At 32.8% G+C, this 19,270-nt stretch overlaps 1 protein-coding gene across 3 annotated transcripts in view; it reads left to right on the top strand.

Moving 5' to 3' along the window:
• LOC142320438 (uncharacterized) overlaps positions 1–19,270 on the top strand; it is an 81,775-nt gene that overhangs the window by 25,637 nt on the left and 36,868 nt on the right. Inside the window, exons 2-3 of one of the 3 annotated variants that reach the window (XM_075358208.1) lie at positions 7,461–10,371; positions 10,459–10,935. In XM_075358208.1, the coding sequence (XP_075214323.1) occupies positions 7,647–10,371; positions 10,459–10,935 (3,202 nt within the window). In that variant the 5' untranslated portion in view covers positions 7,461–7,646. Of the gene's footprint in view, positions 1–7,460; positions 10,936–19,270 lie in introns of all 3 variants that reach the window. The other 2 variants (XM_075358207.1, XM_075358209.1) reach the window with 2 other exon arrangements.

The raw sequence follows: 19,270 nt of genomic DNA on the forward strand, positions 1-19,270 counted from the left end.
TTTATGGTGTTAATGTTAAAAGAGAGAGTGTAGGATGTATGTAATCTTACTTCTACACCATTAGAAAAACTGCGTCATTTAAAAGGCTTCCATTCTGTTTTTCCTATTTTCATGTGTTTTTTTTTTCAAGAATTATGACAATTTGTATGCGGAAATTCCTCCTCCCTACTCAATTTTGAATAGCTTCCCGTATCTTTCGAACGGTATGCAGAAAAACATCATGCAGAAGAATTATGCCTTTTAAGAGAGAACCAGGCCTTTTCCTACTTGTTACAGGTTAACTTGATTTTCTGTCACAATAGTACTCTTTTGGTTGTAGATTGTTCTAAATAAATTGGGCCTTTATAGTCTCAAAACACCGTTAGCATCACTTTACCGGGTGATAGATAGGTTTTAAATTTTTTCTTTGCAGGCGGACTCTTGATTTTCCATTCCGTACTTAGACGTTTGGATTTCGGCTCAGAATGATGAATCCAAGTTTAATCACAAGTTATTATGCCTTCTAAAAAATTTTACCTTCTGCTAAACATCGTCATTTAAGTATTGTACAAATGTGAATTTGAGTGTTTTTTTGATTTTGGATCAACCGTCTTGGAACCTGCCTTGAATGCGTTCTATGTTATTTCAGATTATCATGGGTAATGGAATGGATGGTACAGATACTCGCACTACAAATGTCAGCATTTTCCCAAATTTTTGTGAATAAGAGATCGTTAATCCTATTTGCAAAGTAGTCAAAACTTCAAGTCTTTCGCTATGACTTTAATCGTAGCGGTAGTGTAAAAATCAATGAATTTACACAGAATTGTTCGATGCACTTATAGAAATTTTTACAATTAACACTTTCACAAAATAAACATTTTTACCGCGTGTTGTTTTTCCACTGTAAAAGTTTCAAGCAGAGCCAACATTTTGAATAAACAAAAGAGGTTATAATGTATGTTTGATACTAATAGATTTCTTTTCAGCATGATAGTCTGCTTGTTTGTGCCCGTCTGCTTTAAATGTCTGAATTACCTTTCCATCTTTGTAATTTTACATTTAAATAAAATTCTCCCTCTCACAGTATATTGTTTTTAGTAGTCTTAATATTTAATTTCACATCCCTGTCACCTGCAATATTCCATTTCTTTGGTTTCAGTTATTTATTTAGGAATCGGGTTTTCTTTCCTGACAATAAATCAATCGCAGCCTTTTTTACCAAAAGAAGATTTGTTGTCAGTGAATCTTAATAGCTTTAAATCATACCTTATGAAAGTTAGTTCTGGCTTTCAGTCTACATTTGGATCTCATCTGTTTATTCTACATAAATGAATTATATGATTGGATCGGGAACAACAATGTTAGTGAATGAGGACAGGACATCAGAAGAGATGATAATTGGTTTTGTAGATGGCTTGTTGGCATCTGTACCAAAAAAATAATTTTATAGCAACTGAAAAAGTAGTGAATGATCTTGTAAATCAGGTTGTATAGATATTAATACTGAACAATCACATTTCGACAGGTTTTTGTACTTTCAAAAACAATAATAATGCAGCATTGAGTTAATAAAAAAAAATTAGGAAAGGAGAAAAAATCTTTTATTTGTGGGCTAACAATTAAGAATAATAAAATATCAGAAATATATTAGGATTTACTAAAGTGTTCTAAATAATTATTATAGATTAGTTTGTTTCTGATTGCATCGGAGAAATCTATGGAAAGAATTTTTTTTCTAATTATTGAATGCACAATTTTGTTCTGAATATGAGAGAAAATTTTTGGAAGATGTTTAGACAGAATAAAAGCATGACTTTCCCATGAACATAAGTTTATTCTTTTACTCAGAATACTTAGTATCTTACTTGAAGCATACATAAAACTACATGGCAGCCCATAAAACTGAAATTTATAAGAATCTACCCAATTCCAAGTAGATTTTTATTATAAGCCATCTGACACCTTAAAATATGAATGCAATTAAAAGTAAAATGAGAAAGAAGACTGATTAAGAAAATATCTTATTAAATATCATTTATATTCTGTTAATGGATTTTCTGGAGTCTCTTTAGAGGAAAAGTGGATATTTTTTTGCTCAGAAGTTACAACTCATCTCTAGTTGTTCCTATCAATAATATGTACCCTTGTAACTTGAACCTTAGGCCGTAGTGTTGTAATTTTATTATTTTCTTTTTAAAACTATTTTTTACTTTCTTAAATCATATTACAAGTTTGAATCATTGACCCAAATTCGGTACTATTCATGTTATTCTAATAAATAAATGCAAAAAACTAACATTGAAATAATTGTTTTATTTCAGTTTATGAGTATAAATTATGAATTAATGAAATTCTTGAATTATTATTCATTTCAGTATATATATAAAAAATTTATTGATAAATAGTGATTTATTACAAATTATGTACTTTCTTACTTCTTACATATTGCTGCGTGCATCCAACATCATCCAATATTGAAAGCACGGTGCATCTTGTACAATTTTTCAGCCATTTGTAAAAGTTTCTTGCGCTTTAAAATAATGTTATTCCATGTTCCAGTTTGATTCAAGGCCTTCAGACATTCAATCAGATCTTGTTTCGCTTTGTTATCCTTACTGTAACTGCATTTGAAGATTATATGTTTAATTGTTTCTACAGCAACACCACATCTTCCACATATTGGATTCAGTCAGATGAAACCTGTATAAATATTGTTGCGTAATTATATGACCGGTTCTGATTCTGGCCATGAACGTCTGCACTTTTCTTTGTAAATCATTAGATCGTTTGGTTCTCTCTGTATGTTGTAGAGTAGTCTGTCCTTCAAGGAGGATTTCCACATTTGGAAGAAGGTTTTGAAGATTCTTCTGCCTTGATTCTAATCTGTTGTCTTCATTGCCTGCTACACCACAGTGCCTGGAATCCACTGGAAGCTTATTTTTTTGTTTGTTTTGTGAAGCAGGTCATGTATTTGCTTAATATAGCAGAAAAAAGGTGAAGGCTTATAGTTTGTGTACAGGCTTTTAGAGTGTGTACAGGGATGTTTTCAAGTCTTTGAAAATTCATCTCACCCTGAAGCAGATCACAGCATATCTGCAGCGCCACAAGTGTAGCCATTAATTCATTTTCAAGACTAGATGAAGAGAAAAGGGACCAGATATTGCATATTTAGGTCTGGAATGTAGACGCTAGAGCCTGAAAGACAATTAACCGCCCTAGATGAGTCATCAGTGTAAATGTTAAGAAAATTTTAATTTTATAATTTCTATAGAACTTTGTGTTAATAATTCAGTATTCTCTTGCTTTGTTAGTTGGTCTGGAATTTCAGTGTTAGTGTTAGGTCTGGTTCAGGACCATGGAGGGATAGTATATACCGGCAGAATATTCTCTAGATCCATGCTAATAAGTTCCTTCATAAATGCATCCAGGGAGTAGCAAAAGGACTGATTGTAGGGCCACTGATGATGTGTACCATGTCTTATATGTCTGTTCCAGGTACAAAGCTAACATATCAAAGTAGTTATAGAGCTTGCAAGGTTCAATTCTGGATTTAATCTAAAAGTTAATTGGAAAACCAAAAGGGAGTGGAACATAGGTTGCTGGCTTTATAATATTCTTAGCCCTGCAGAGGATGGCTGAGAGGATCCAATGTTGTTATGGATTTATAGATAGAATAACAACCAAGGTGTGGCTAGGGTCCCACCTGGGTGCTTACTTCGCCAAGATAGGCTTTTTGGCATCGAGCCCTGGTTAGCTGAGATAACTGTTGTTAGAAAGAGAATCAATGTTTGGAGAACTCTATGCTGGAGCTGCAGTGTGAGAGGGTATAGGCATTGACCTTGCTCCTGAAAGTGGACCAGGCAGAGAGATAGGGTATGTTTTCATTAGAGGCATATTAAATTTGTGAATTTGTTTCTTGATTTTAAAGTAAATCAAGATGACTGAGTTAATTGAATTATTAGACAACATTGTCATCAATACTTGTTTTGTTGGTATGAGAATATATTTTTGGTTTTTAAAGATAAAGACTCAATTTAAGTAATGATCCTAGTGCATAATTTAATTAAAGTTAGATATGGGGGAAGAGTTTTTGTATGAAACCTTATAAGTAAGAGGTAAGTGCGGGGATCGCGCTTCCACGCATTGCTTAATTTGATAGTTGAGGGTTGTACATTGTGGTAAGTGGTCGTTGGAAAAGGCCATATGAAGATGATAGTAGGTTGTGTAAATACACTGATGGAAATGTCTGCCAAGGCATTTGCATCAGTGGCATCCTGACAGAGGCCATGGATGTCAAGATCAAATTTAGAGGGTTCTGGTAAAGCCCATAGGACTAGGGACGGAGGGAGTATGTAGCAACCAGGATTGTTACAAGGCCGGGTTTCTTCCCTGTGGAGGTCAGGATTTACTATTATGATGTCCTGACCAAGGCTCAGAACAAAATGTGGGTGTTCAAAGGTGTGGAGACCCCTGTGGCTGTTTGAAGATCCAGAGGAGTGAAGAAGAAATTGATGGTCATATTTTTTAGTGTAAGAGAAGGAGGCATTTTATCAGCGATGATTTCCCTAAGGATTTGGGCCAGTGAGTGTGCCCAGATCTCCGACAAAACATGGCAGGATTTTTGAAAAGTGGTTTCAAAGGATGGAGAAGGTTATAAATGTGTGGTTGAAATTAGTGTGAAAAATTATAAAAACTGAAGTTATAATTTTGAAGGCAAAACTTTCTCAGCAGCCTTTGCATAAATCTTCATGTTAATTCATAGTTGAATTAGAATGCTGATACCACTAGCTACTTGATACTTGATACCACTAGATACTTGCAGCATTAATTGTTTGATAATAGTGTAGCAGTTTTTTTGAGGTTCTTCTGATTCTCCCATTAATTTTGCATGTGATAGCTGTAAAATAGTCGTTTTGAGATTTGCATTGGTTAGTTATTCATTATTCAAGCCTCAAAATGTTTTTGTTTCTGCAGTTGTATGATGTAATTTGTTGGATGATTTAACTTCGTTTTTATTAATCAAATTAGACTTACAAAGTATGTAGCAAATATAAATGAAAATTTTAATTTTTATCAAAAATAATTTTCTTATTCTTTTATAATATGTTAACTTCAAAGTAGTCCCTCCCACAGAGTTGCAACACACTTATGTCAGCATTTCTTCCAATCCTGAAAACAGTTGTGGAAAACAATTTTTTGATGTAATCTTAAGTGCTCTTAATGTCTTTTTTTATTTCTCTGTAGTTGCAAATCATCCTTGTAATGTTCTCTTAATCAGTGGGAACAAGAAAAAGGCATAGGGCTGGAGAATACAAAGATTGCAGCATAGATATGGTGTTATTTTTGGTTAAATGATCACAAATTAATAGTTGGAAGTATGAGGTGGAGTGTTACTGGAGTGCAAAAACCAAGAATTGTATGTCTACATTTTATGGTCATTTTCTTCAGATTGCCTTACGCAAATGGTATAAAACTACTAAATAGTACAGTTTGCTGAGACCGTACAACCAATTGTGGTAAAAATTCATAATGGATGACATCATTGTAAGAGAACCTTAATGTTTGATTGAACTCTGTATGCATTTTTTTGGTTTTCATTCTTCAGGAAGGAAGTTTCCACTTGGATGATGGGACCTTTGTTTCAGTATCATAACCACGCACCTATGTTTTAATACCTGCTATGACATGTTTGATAATTCTGAATCATAAATGATTTCAGCTAACAATTGTTCAACAATATTAATTTGTTGAAAATTCAACAGTTTAGAACAGATTTTACTGCTACTCATCTCATACCCAAAATATCAGTCAAAATTGTTTCACACCTGTCGTAAGAGATTCCCACTTCTTTAATAAATGATTCAATGATTATTGATCACAATATCTTTTATTTTGTTGATATTTTCATCGGTTGTTGATAAGCCCAACCCTTTTTTGTCTATAGCTTTCTTGAAATCATTTGTATTACTCATAAACTTAGGTTTATATTCGTCGGAAAAAGCCTTCTCTAATGTATTCACCACTACATTGTACATTTTTTATGCATAGCAGTAAATACTTCACAGCATTCCATTTTTGAGATAAAATTTGATGCAAATCCTTTGTTCAGTTGTTTTTAAACAAAATAAATTTCATTTGTAATAAAATAAATCCTAATTACTTGGCTGCCAAATTTGAACTGTGCATCTAATACGGCTTAAAATATTGATAAACATTATAGAGAGTGCCATCATGTGGGGGAAAAACAAACTTATTTGAAAAGATGTAGCATACAGAAAATTTGTAAAAAGTGTAATTTGTGTATTGTAAAAATAAAAAAGTCTCTTTTTTTATAAAATATTAGTCATCCCTTTTTTAGTTGGTCATTGTAGAAATCATCAGACTTCCCAATTTCTGGCTATTCCTATTAAATCCTTTGTTTGGCCCTACTATAAACATATGCTCAATATCTCCCACCTTTTCATGTACATCCATTTGTTCTTCTGCCTCCAACCTTTGTTAGATTGTATGTTTTGGGAATTTATCAGTTTACATTCTACATCCTTTTTCCTTTGAATTCTTTTATCAACTGTATCTTTTCTTTAGCTATTCCTCTAATATTTCTATTAAAAAGCATTCCTGCAATATATTCTTCCTCTTCCTGATTGTTAAATTTGGATTGGAGAGGCTATGAGGGATTCTTTCTTCTGAGTCCTTATTTGATGCTGCTTTTGAGTCTTTGCTTCATACCCATTTCTTCAGATGCTCATTACTTCCAAGATTTACATGGATTAGTTACATAAAATTTTGTGGCAGTGAAATTTCAACTTTGATTTCATACTGTGCTGTCTCTCAAACTATGTTTGCCCAGCATTGTTGCGTGTTTAATATTTACCAAATTTATACTGTAATTGGGGCTAAGGTACAGCATGTGATTGCACTTACCTAAACTGTACACCATCAGTATGATAGTATTGAACAAAACATGAGATATTGTAACATCTTAGTCTGATTTTGTGTTAATTTATATATGAATTGTGGTTTAGTTTTATGAATTCCATCGTTGATTGTTTTTTGTGTGTTGAGCATTAAGAGTGCAAATATTACTTTGGGTTGTTAGAAAGTACACTTAGCTGTTTACTTTGCTTTACGTTAACTTTTTCTTTTTTTTTTTTTTTTTTGTTGAGTGAACATCCATCCTGCCAGAAGAAAACTTGTTATGAGTGTATTTTTAAATTATGATTTAAAAATAATACTCTAGCATTTAATAAACTAATGAAGTGATTAATTAACGCTGGTGTTCAGTTGTGTGATATAAATTTTAATGGATTTAAAAAATTTTTAATATTAGTATGTACATTAAAGTATTTTTATTACCAATTTCTGTATTACATAATTTTTGCATCCATTAGCTTATTATTGTTCATGTAATTTTTTTTCTTTTTGTAATGAAATATAAATAAAAGCCTGGCTCAAACATTATGTTGATTGATTTTCAGGATGAGATGAGGTTGAGAATATCGGGACTGATATGGATGTCATGATAAAACATCGGTTTTATGTCTGAACCGATGAACAATAAATTATTATACTGATGGTAACATGTTATAAAATATCTACAATATAATGTTAAGGGTGAATGCTGGATAAAGACTTTTTAGTTATATGGGTGAAAGGCCTTATAAATGGATCCAGTTGGCCCATGGTCGGCGTATGCCGCTTCTTATAACCGGCTAGCAAATACCACAGGAGTGACAGGAACAAGTGATTATCATCAACTGGCAGCTATTGGTGTTAGTCCTACTGGTTCCCATGCTGTTAATTCCAGTAGCACTGCTACGACGTCTCATCAGCTGTTGCTACAAGCCGCACATGTATCATCAAGTGCTGTGACATCACCTTCCTCTTTTAATCCCGGTAGATTTCTTTCACCACCTCCTGTCGGTTACGATGTTTTTTCTCCACTGTTTCACCAGAAAGCTCATTACAGTTCTGCATTGAATCAGCGCCATCAGACGTTGAAACATCATGGAGCTGCTGCTGAATCAAGTACTACAGCGGCTGCAGATATTGTTGGCTCTTATGGCACTATGCATCATCAGACATTGGCAGCTGCTGCAGGTGCATTGTTCGACCATCAAACCTCTACACCATCGACACCTTACCAACCGACTGTTGCTCATGCACAACTTCACAGTCCATTCGGCATCCTTCCGCATGAAAGTGTTTTAAATGGTAGAGGTTCTACATCACAAAAAATCAATACTGCAGTACCGTTTGAGAATACGTTTAATGCACATATTGGTGGTACACAAACAGTTAATCGTTCTCATGATTCAAATACTGTAACCATTTCAGACTTCAGTCAAGAGAATGTTATTATTAATGCTTCTAATAAGAAGTCTGATAGAACTCCAAACTCACCGCTGAGTAAAACCACTCCAGTGATATCACATTCATCATCTGCTGTCAAATCACTTGTAAATAATGTTTTGTATCATCCTCCCAGTGGTGGTTTACATTCACAACACCAGAGTGTACCGACTATAACCAGATCTGCTTCTAAGTTTACGTGCAAATGCGGTTTAAATTGTACTAACTTGCAGTCCTGTCAAAGCCAGCAACAAGTGATCATAGGTCATGATGTAAATACGACTACTTCACCACCGATTGCAAATAATAACAGTATTAATAATTATCAGAATGTAAACAAATCATGTTTGCAGTCTAATAGTATGTTTTTAAGTAATAACATTAATAATAATAAAACACAACTTAATGTTGGCTCTACAACTTTAGATAGAAGACTGACATCATCTGATGTTCAACTTGGGGAACAGTCTGGTAGTGGCCAATCATCTCCAGTATGTTTTGCCATGTCAGCAATGCCCTCTCTTCATCGACCTATAGCGAATTATAATAGTGCTATTAATAGCGGTGTCAATTTACAAGCTAGAAGTTCACCAAGAAATTTAGTAACTTCATCACAGTATCATTCCCCACATAGGCCCGTTGTGTCCCCTGTACCGTATTGTCAAAATACAGCACCCATCAAGTCATCGCCAGTAGATATGATAGGCACGACCACGATATCGGTGACTCAGAAAAGTCCAGATTGTACTGGTGTTGTTGTACCGAGGATGCCAAGTCCATTGCAGGCGCATTTACAGTCAAGTCCTCTGTCTCATGTACCAAGCCCTGCATATCCTATATATAATAGCCCTGTTACATCGATCCATTCACCGACACATCAGATCCAGGTTTCATCAATAACGGCTGCTCCGTGTCAGCAACATAATTACAATATGAAACAAACAGGAAGTGCTAGAGAAGGGACTCAGGAAAGCTTGTCACCTTTAGATGTTACAATGCAGAGGCGGTCAGTTCATGAATCATTGAATGGTAAAAGCTATGTTAACCCAAATTCTGATTGTGTCATACAAACAGCTTCGACTACATCTGCATGGGAGTTGGTTTCATCTGAACAAGAACAATTGAGTAGCAGTGGTAAAGCTACCGCTGTTATTAGTTCATCAGCGTATGGAGCAGGATCAGCTTTAACAAGAAATGATCACCAGGCGGTGTATTTTGATTGTTGTATAGCAAACCAGACCTCTGAAAACGCTAAACAGAACTCTAGTAATGAAAAGAAAATAACAGAATCTTGTATGTCTGCTAACAGTCCATCTTCATTAGTAAAACATAAAAAGAATCTTGGAAAGAATACTATAAATGCCGATACCTTTGGTCTAAATATTCCATCGATGGGAAGGATTCCTCCTCCAGCACATAATAATAATTTACAACAGAATGATAATTATGTTGATTACGAACGCTGGAATTTGTCAGGCTCCATGAAAATTAGTAATGAAAGGCCTTCCCCTGATTCAAATTTAACCGAATGTAGTAGTAAAACTAGTAATAGTAGTAGTAGTCCTTGTGTAAATACGGAACATCAAAGCAACCAGTCTCTGAATTTGCCATCTGCTCCAATTTACCCTTCCCATCATAATCCACCACAGCTGTCAACAACAACTATGCCACCATCCATTTCATTTTGTAATAATCTACCTTTATCAAATACCCCTACTGGAATTAATGTTTCATTGAATTCACAGTGCGAGTCTTCTCTATCAAATGATTTACAGAATATCAGTGTCGAATTATCAGCTGGCAGTACAGAAGCATCTGTAAGCAGTGAGTCGCAGAACAATAAGGCCATTTTTGATGAACAACCTAAAGTGATAGTTCCAAATATTGAAGAAGAACTGGATTTCTTGAATAATTGTAATCTGGCTGTATCATCTGAAGTCGGGCAGAGACAAATGTCGACCACTACAATGCCAGAAAAGAAGATCTCAAATTCAAATACAGGCGGTTTTATGGCGAGTTACATCAAATTCTTACAAGGTGAGCGTGACACTTCTCCTTCTCCATTAGGTAGAACTAGTCGCAGGAATCCTTATAATAAAATACAAAGTGTAAATAACATTTCAGTTTCTGGCAAGACTCCAACAACTGTCCCCCCGCAGTGTCAGTCATCAAATGCTCCTTCATATAATCCAGAAGATGACCCTCGATATTTCCCTCTGCCAAAAACATCAGCGCATCGAGGAAGTTTGGATAGTTCAGATGAAGATCTTGATAATATTAACGATGCTGAATTAGGTTGTTTAAATAAGAAAAAAAATGAAACCGTTAATTCATCCTCTGCCAGAGATAAAACTGGGACAACAGAAACTACTAATAAGCTATCTATTTCAGATTTAATTGTACCTTCTGATACTAAAGCAGATAGTAAAAACGCTTCTGATGGTAATATAACAGTTGATATTTGTAAGAATATTAATGATAATAAGAATAAAAAAAATGAAGTATTTGTCAATAAAGGAAAAAGTAACAAGACTGGCATTGATAGCAACAAAAAAAGTAACAAAAAGCCAGCAAGAAGACGAAGGCAACGTTCTAGTGACAGTATGTATTACTTATTCTTAATTTATTTAATCTTCTTTAAAATTTTTCTTTCTTATTTTTAATGTATTATTTGAAATTAAAATTTTGTTAATTATTGATATGTGTATATTGCGCGTATGTGCGTGTGTAAATAACTTGGAGTCGTCAAGTACAGATTAAAATTAAATTAGATAGGATAACACTTACCTTATATCATTATACATACAAAAGAGTACTTTCACAATTTTCTCGCATCTACAGTTGATCCAATCTTTTAATTGTTCATGTAAAATTACATATTATAAATATACAACTTGATGTTTTTGCTTTTAATCAATTAGTACAGAGGTGGATGTGGACAATAAAAGAATTGATTTTACTAAATTAATATATATACTTATAATTTAAAAATATACACTATTTAAATATATTACACTATACTTATTCTATTATTATTTATTTGATAATAAATATACTTATTATAATTTAAATATATATAATTTAACTTAATATATTTAAATTTATATTATTAGTACAGAGGTGATATGGGTCTTCAAAGGATTGATTTTTAAAAAAATAATGAATGTATGTGTGTATATATATATATATATTTTGCTTCGGGTCATTTGAACCGAAGCAGTTATTACTGAAATAAATAATCAGCAAATAGATATACTCAGTACCATTTACAAAAAATTTAAATCTTAAACCAGGTGAACATTTTGATGTTACTTAGTATAGTTTTTTGATTTTTTAATACCTAGATTACTGTTTATAAAAAATAATTGTGTCCAACAGATTTAAGATATCTCAGATAACAGCTTTAAGGAATAAAAACTTAATTCACTAAGAAATTACTTTTTTTGGTAAAAAAACTATTTAAAGAGAGACATCATATGCTTAAAAATAATAGTAATTTAGCCCTATTCTAAATACTTTTTATTGCAACAGAAATTTTCTTTTGAATTTTGTTTTTCTTGTGGCTGACCTGCCATCACTAGTACTAGTACATCTGAGGACAATGATTCATTTTTTAATTTAATTCAACGCAATGAAAATAAGGATGTACAAGAGATATTTTAACACTTAACATTTAAAGCACAGCTAAAGTGTAAAGCATACTTGAAACAATGCAGTAGAAGTTTTCTTACCTCTAAAGTATTGAATGCTTCTATTAAACTGTCATTACCTTCCTTTCTTTTTCCTGTTTAGCCTCCGGTAATTACCGTTCAGATAATACTAACGAGGACGATATGTATGAGTGTAAATGAAGTGTAGTCTTGTACAGTCTCAGTTCGACCATTCCTGAGATGTGTGGTTAATTGAAACCTAACTACCAAAGATCACCGGTATCCACGATCAAATATTCTAATCCGTGTAAAAATAACTTGCTTTACTAGGGCTTGAACGCTGGAACTCTCGACTTCCAAATAAGCTAATTTGAGAAGACGCGTTCACCACTAGACCAACCCGGTGGGTAAAATGTCATCTGGAACTTTTTTTACCCACATCTATATGTAATTCCACTTCTTCTGTTTATAATATGACATACTCAATAGGTCTGAAAAATTTCTGTAGTCGATACAAGTACTGCCATCTCTGGGACAACTAAAGAACTATGTAGTACTTTGTCTGACGAATATGTACCAAATTTCACCACGTGTCGTTGCTACAGTCTCGAGTTATATTCGGCCGCATACGTTATGATCTTGTGCGAGATCTCGTACTACAACCCACTCGTGGTAGAAGCGGTTTAAAGCCAGTAGAGTCGTTGAATGACAACGAACGAAGCGGGAGGCCGTCAACAGCGGTTCACGTCAAAAACGTTGCGAAATTGCACGCGGTACGTACAATTCTAACAGAAAAAATTAACCGCCGAAATGTGTGCTCTCGTTTCGTTACACACTTCTTGACCGAAGAACAAAAACACATGCGTCTTTCTTGCACTCAAGACTTCGTTGAAACTGCCGATAGCAACCCGAATTTTTTGCAAGCAATTGTAACTGGTGGTGAAAGCTTCATGTATGATCCGCAAACGAAGCGTCAATCCGCTACTTGGTTGAGCCCTGGAGCACAAAGACCGGCAAATGTCAGGCAGCAAAAATCAAGAGTGAAAACGATGTTTATTGTAATGTTCGACCCATAGGACCTGATTTATCATCAATTTGCCCCAACTGTTCAAACCGTGAATTCTAAATTCTATTTGGACGTTATGAAACGCCTGTTTCGTCGTTGTACGAGTACCGGGATTCGAACAGTTGGACTCTCTTGCACGGCAATGTGCTGGCTGTCATGGCTTCAGTTTTAACACGTTATTAATGCCGCAAATCAAATCACCGTCTTATCCTACCCGTCCCATTCACCCTACTTGGCTCCAGCAGACTATTGCCTCTTCCCGAAACTCTAGTTGAAGATGAAGGGCCGCTTTTTCAACGACATTACGGCCATCCGTAATGAATGGCGATCCCACAAAGTGATTTCTCCAGACGTTTGACGGTCTCTACCGGCGCTACCACAAGTGTATAAAAAGAGAAGGGTTCTATGTAGAAGGCTTATGTGAGTAAATTCGTTTAACTTTAAATTTGTGTTTTTATTTAATTCGGGAACTTTTCAGACATACTGTGTATACTATTTCTTGATAAGGGAACAACTGTTCATCGATAGAACCAATCCTGTACTTCTTTATCTCATTGTGATCACATCCAGGAATTTCTTTATCCAACTCTATTCTGCAATTTTCTTCTGAATTGATAACTCTACCTTCAGTTGATACTCTATTTTATTAACCATTTTCTTGGTTTTTTGAGTCACTGTAGCTATTTTCTCCTAATATTTAAGGGCAGTAATAATTATAAAATTTAAAAATTTTCTTTGAAACTGTAACATTTATGCAATTGCCAAATTTTTATAATAGGAATCCCATTTTTTGCAATATTTTAATGCTCGAGAAAGTTTGGATTTATTAATAAAGACTAAAGTCTAAATACATTACTACTTAGTTATTCTGCCTCGTCGTTTTTTTATGACCTAGAATAGATTCTTCACTTTTTATCGCAAGGAATTTCTTGGATAGCATTTCAAATTTTTGCTCAGTTTTATCTGCATTTACTGCCTCATAATGTAATCTCTTACCATTTTTAAAAACGTTTTTGAACATTTTAGCTGCATTTTTATCAAGCAAAAACTTTTCTCCATATCTGTATGCTGAACTCCATAATCAGATTTTGAGTTTAACCAGCCAGAACTGCTTGTAAAGTTTTTATATTTACCACCAAACATTTTGCAAATAGAAGAGTGCCAAAAGTAGAACTCTTTTTTTCTATGCTGTGTGAACCAAAAAAAAAACCTTCATTTTTCACATTCAGATAGGTTTTATTATTTTTCTATTGGATATTTTAGTATTATGGTGTTTTACTTTCTGTTTACCTTTAATTCAATTTGAAATTGTTGAATACACTTTAATGTGTGGCAGCACTGTAGAAAATTTCATCATTGTTATTAACCCTTATAAATAACCTCACAATTTATTGATTATTAAACTATACTTACATTTACATGACATATTTCTAAATACTGTATTATTATATTACAGAGGTTCAGAAAGTAAAACTCATAAAACTAAGCTCAGTCTACAATGACTTCCTGTAACACTAACTTAACCACAAATATATATAAATTATTTAAATACATTACGGTAAGTAATTATGTCAGTATGTAGATGTACGTTGCTTCAGTCGAAAGAGTATTCATTATCAAACGTGTTAGCAAAACTTTATTATTGGAATCAAAAGGAATGTAAAATGTATTCTGTAACCTGCAGCTAGTGTAATAGAATATCCAATGGTTTAGGCCTTTGTTACTTTTTCCTATACATTGATATATTTGGTTAATATTGCATTAATTATGATTGTTCCTGCCCTTTATTTTGAAATTTAAAAACATCCCTATAAATATTAATAGAGTTAAATTTTTTTTTGTCATTTCATAGTCCCCAGTTTTGTTTGAGACAGATTCATATAACCAGGAATCTACTGTTTGTTTGTTAATTATATTTATTACATTTTCATTTTTTAAAGATTTATTTATTTAAATTTATTTTTATTATTACATATATTTTTATGTAATCTTGTTTTAACAGTTGAAATGAAAAGGATTTTCATATAATCTTCAAATATTTCTTAGTTTCTTTTTATGATATATTAATATTTATAATAATTTCTTCATAAACTCTATATCTAAAATTGAAAGTTTGTACCCGTATTAAACTTTTTAATAATAAAATTAATCATTGATGTAATACATTTTTTATTCCATTTCACAATCTAATAATATTAAAAAAAATTTTCTTCTCTATTTTTAATATTATTTTAAACTTGTTTGTAACACTTACATTATTTTACTTTGTGTTACATAAAAACTTTCACTCTGTTTTTAATTTAGGAAAGGTAGGAAGCTTAGTTTTATACAAAGGCCGTTATGGAAAGGCTCATAATAAACAGGAAGCTATTCCCAGACAAGTCCATGCTACAAACAGCATAAGAATTATATTGGCTACTACCTGGCTTCATCTGCGGCAAACCAAAGACTATTTCTTTAATATATATATCAGGTGGTATTTAAGTATGGAAACAAACAGATGCGTTTTTGAGAGGTACTTGGAGAAAGAAAGAAATGGGGGTTCTACATAATTGAAAAAATTTCCATTATGGTGGTTATTTAATTTTTGTCCGCCATATTGAAGTATGGGGGTTCTACATAATTGAAAAAATTTCCATTATGGTGGTTATTTAATTTTTGTCCGCCATATTGAATCAAACTTAATTTTTTTAAATAGGAAGGTGGATATGTGACATGTTATTTTAATTAAAAATTAAACAAGAAAAACAATGGTGAAACCATTTTTCTGTTAATCCCTTTGTTATTGTGTTATAAGCATTTAAAATTGCAGTGACAGAAAAATTGTGTTAACAATAAAAGCAGGTAAAATGGGCTGCATGAACAATTTTACATTTATAATTCATGCAATAAAGAACTTTAAACAGTGATGTAATATTGATGATAATAATAAACAATAACTAAAAATTAACAGCACAACAAATTAAATGGCTATATCAACTGATATTGTTTTCTAAAAAAAATTAACTTCCTTTGTTAATATCAGCTGATATTTGTTACTTATCGTAAATAAAATAAATCAGCTGAAAATACTTACTTAAAAAATGTATTAAAAATTTAGTTGAGTAAATCAGCTGTTAATTTATAACAGTTCACTTTGTCTTACTTTGAAACAATGCAACCGGTAAAATTTGATATTACTAGTAAACATTAAGTTGTAGTCCTAGCGGTTCAAATTTGGTTTTTGGTGAAAGTATTATTATTATTAGTTTTCTGATTCATTTATTTAGTTTTATTAAATTTTAAAGTAACAATGCCTTCTGCAAGTGAAACCAAAAGAATAACACTGTTTATGATGTACAAGTAAGGTGGCGAGTTCAGCCTTTACAAGAGGTATGTGATTTATTTAATAATAGATTTCCAATCAGAAAAACAATAACTAAAATGACTGTAATCAAGACAGTAAAGTGATTTGTACAAAGCGGTACTGTAAACAGTCGTCCTCGTACCGGTAGACCAAGAACTGTCACAACTGGTGTAAAGTCTATATCGCAGACCTTTGTTGAAAACCTTCATTCATTGATTCAGAGAGCCGTTGTCTAACATGACATCAGTTATTTTCAGTTCAGAAAATTCTTAAAACAAATAAATTTCACCCTTGGAAGCTACACCTGGTGCAAGAACTTTTGGAAGGTGATTTTGACTGTCGAGTTGAGTACTGTGATATTATAATACAAAAATTAGACATAGATGCAAATTTTTCTAATTCAGTAATATTTACTGATGAAGTGACTTATGTTAAGTGGCCATATGAATAAGCAAAACTGTCGTTATTGGAACAATAATAGATAGATATCATACACAGCATTCTCAAAAAGTGAACGTTTGTACAGGAATTGTTGGTCGTTGTATTGTAGGACCTTTTATTTTAGATGAGAATCTTATACGAGATGCTTACTGCAACTTGTTAGCCAATAGGCTTTTACCAAATATCTGGGAAAATTTTGGACAAGGATTAAGTAATAATGTATGGTTTCAGCAAGATATTTTTAATGGCACAGCAAATTTTTAATGAACAATTTTCAATCACTGGATAGGTCGCAGATGTGCTATAGAATGGCCTGCCAGATCCGAAATCTGTCTCCTCTTGATTCCTTTTTTTTGGGATGTACACATAATACTTAAAATAAAACCTGCAGACATCAATTGAAAAGAAGAATAATTGGTGAATCTGCTAGTATGCCACCAGACATGATGCGACAAGTTATAAACTGATATTACTTGAGGTTAGCACACTGCCAAGCAGTAGAGGAGAAGCATTTTGAAAATTTGTTGTAGAATGATCTGCTTTAAAAATTTATTTTATTAGTAATTTACAATCGAAAACATTTATTTAAAATTTTATAATAAATATTGTAATATTTAAAGTAGCAGTTGATATAGCAGTTTAATTTATGTTATTAATTATTAGTAATTGTTTATTATTATCAATATTTTAACATTGTTTAAAGTTCATTATTATATGCATTATGAATGTAAGATGTAATAAAATTGTTCATGCAATGCGTTTTAGCTTGTTTTATTGTTAAAACAATTTTTCTGCCACTAAAACTTTGAATGCTTGTAACTGTATAATAAAAGGAATTAACTGAAAAACGGGTTTCACCATTGTTGTTTTCTTGTAAACTTTTTAATCAAAATCATGTGTCATAAGTCCACCTTCCTATTTAAAAAAATTAAGTCTCATTCAATATGGCAGATCCAAGATGGCAGACGAAAATTAAAAATCCACCATAAGGGAGATTTTCTTTAACTATGTAGAACCCCATTTTTTCTGCCTCCAAATACCTCTCAGATATGCAATATATAGTTGTTTCCATACTCGGAAAGTAATTGATGAATCTGTTGGTGTACCACCAGACATGATACGACAAGTTATAAATTGATATTACTTAGGTAAAAAAATCTCTTCTTCAGTATAGTCTCCATTCGTTCTTGCACACCATTGTAGCCTTGTTTTCCACTGACATGAGCAGATCAGTTTCTGTCAGCTATTTTATTACATCTTAATACAGATAAAGCACAGATTTTATTTTAGGGAAAAGAGAAAAGTCACGTGGTGCCAAATTAGTGAATGTAGTGCCTGTTTCAGTGTAGTTATATATTTGTCGTTATATATTCTGTTTCACGTTGGCCTCTCTGTGGTGTGAGTGGCACCATCTCAGCCTTTTATTTGGAGTTCCCAGGTTCGAATCCCTGTCAGGCATGGAATTTTCACACATTACAAAATTTGTTATTCAATAAAAAAATTACTGTTTCACAGAAAGTTCTGCATTAATAAATTAGCAAATGCATTGATGAAGAACGAAACCATTTTTCTCAGCTCTTGTCTTTTATTCTTACTTTCAGAAAAAAATTAACATTCTGATCTAATAAACTTAGGGTGTATTAGAGCTAGTAATGTATACAATTTTATTTTTAAAATATTTGGTTAAGGCTAACTTCCACTAAATATAAGGTAATAGGAATTACCTGGATTTTTGGGTTTTCATTAAATACTTTAAATGATTTTAGTTGATTCAGACTTCACATGACTCCTAACTTATGGATTGTTTTCCTTGAAACTTGTGAATTGTGATACTGAAACAATAAAAAAAACTGGAAAAAAATTTGGAATTTTAGGAAAAAACTAAAAAATGCATTATGTCATATTTACAAACAAAAATGAGAACTGAGATCTCTACAAATCCGCAACAATAACTTTCCAATAATTGGAAGGAAAGATTCCACATATTTTCAGAGCAGTCCTGCAGGTAATTACAGTGAAGATTTTTTCACCAGTGCTTCAAATGTGAGCAGTGAAAATGAAGCATTGGTTTTTCTTTCACATTTCAGTGGAAAAAACAAAGCTTCCTTATAATAATACCGGTTCACTGATATATCTAAAACACATTCTTCCACAATTATGCTGTTGGCAACAAAGAACACATTGATCATGGCTTTCAATTTGAACTTGTGGTAAATGTTTTTCGTTCTTGGCGACAACTGTGTTTTTCAGTGCATTAACTGTTGTTTCATCCTAGAATTATATTGGAAGATCCAGGTTTCATTTCAAGTGATGATTTTTTTGAGAAAGGTTGTGGATCAGCATAGATTGCTGCAGCATGTTGATATAAACTTCCTCTCGGCTTTCTTTTTGCTCTGGTGAGATGCATAGGGATCATTTAAGCACAAAATTTTT

The sequence above is a fragment of the Lycorma delicatula genome, chromosome 2 (assembly GCF_047948215.1).
Source record: "Lycorma delicatula isolate Av1 chromosome 2, ASM4794821v1, whole genome shotgun sequence".
NCBI classification, from domain to species: Eukaryota; Metazoa; Arthropoda; class Insecta; order Hemiptera; family Fulgoridae; genus Lycorma; species Lycorma delicatula.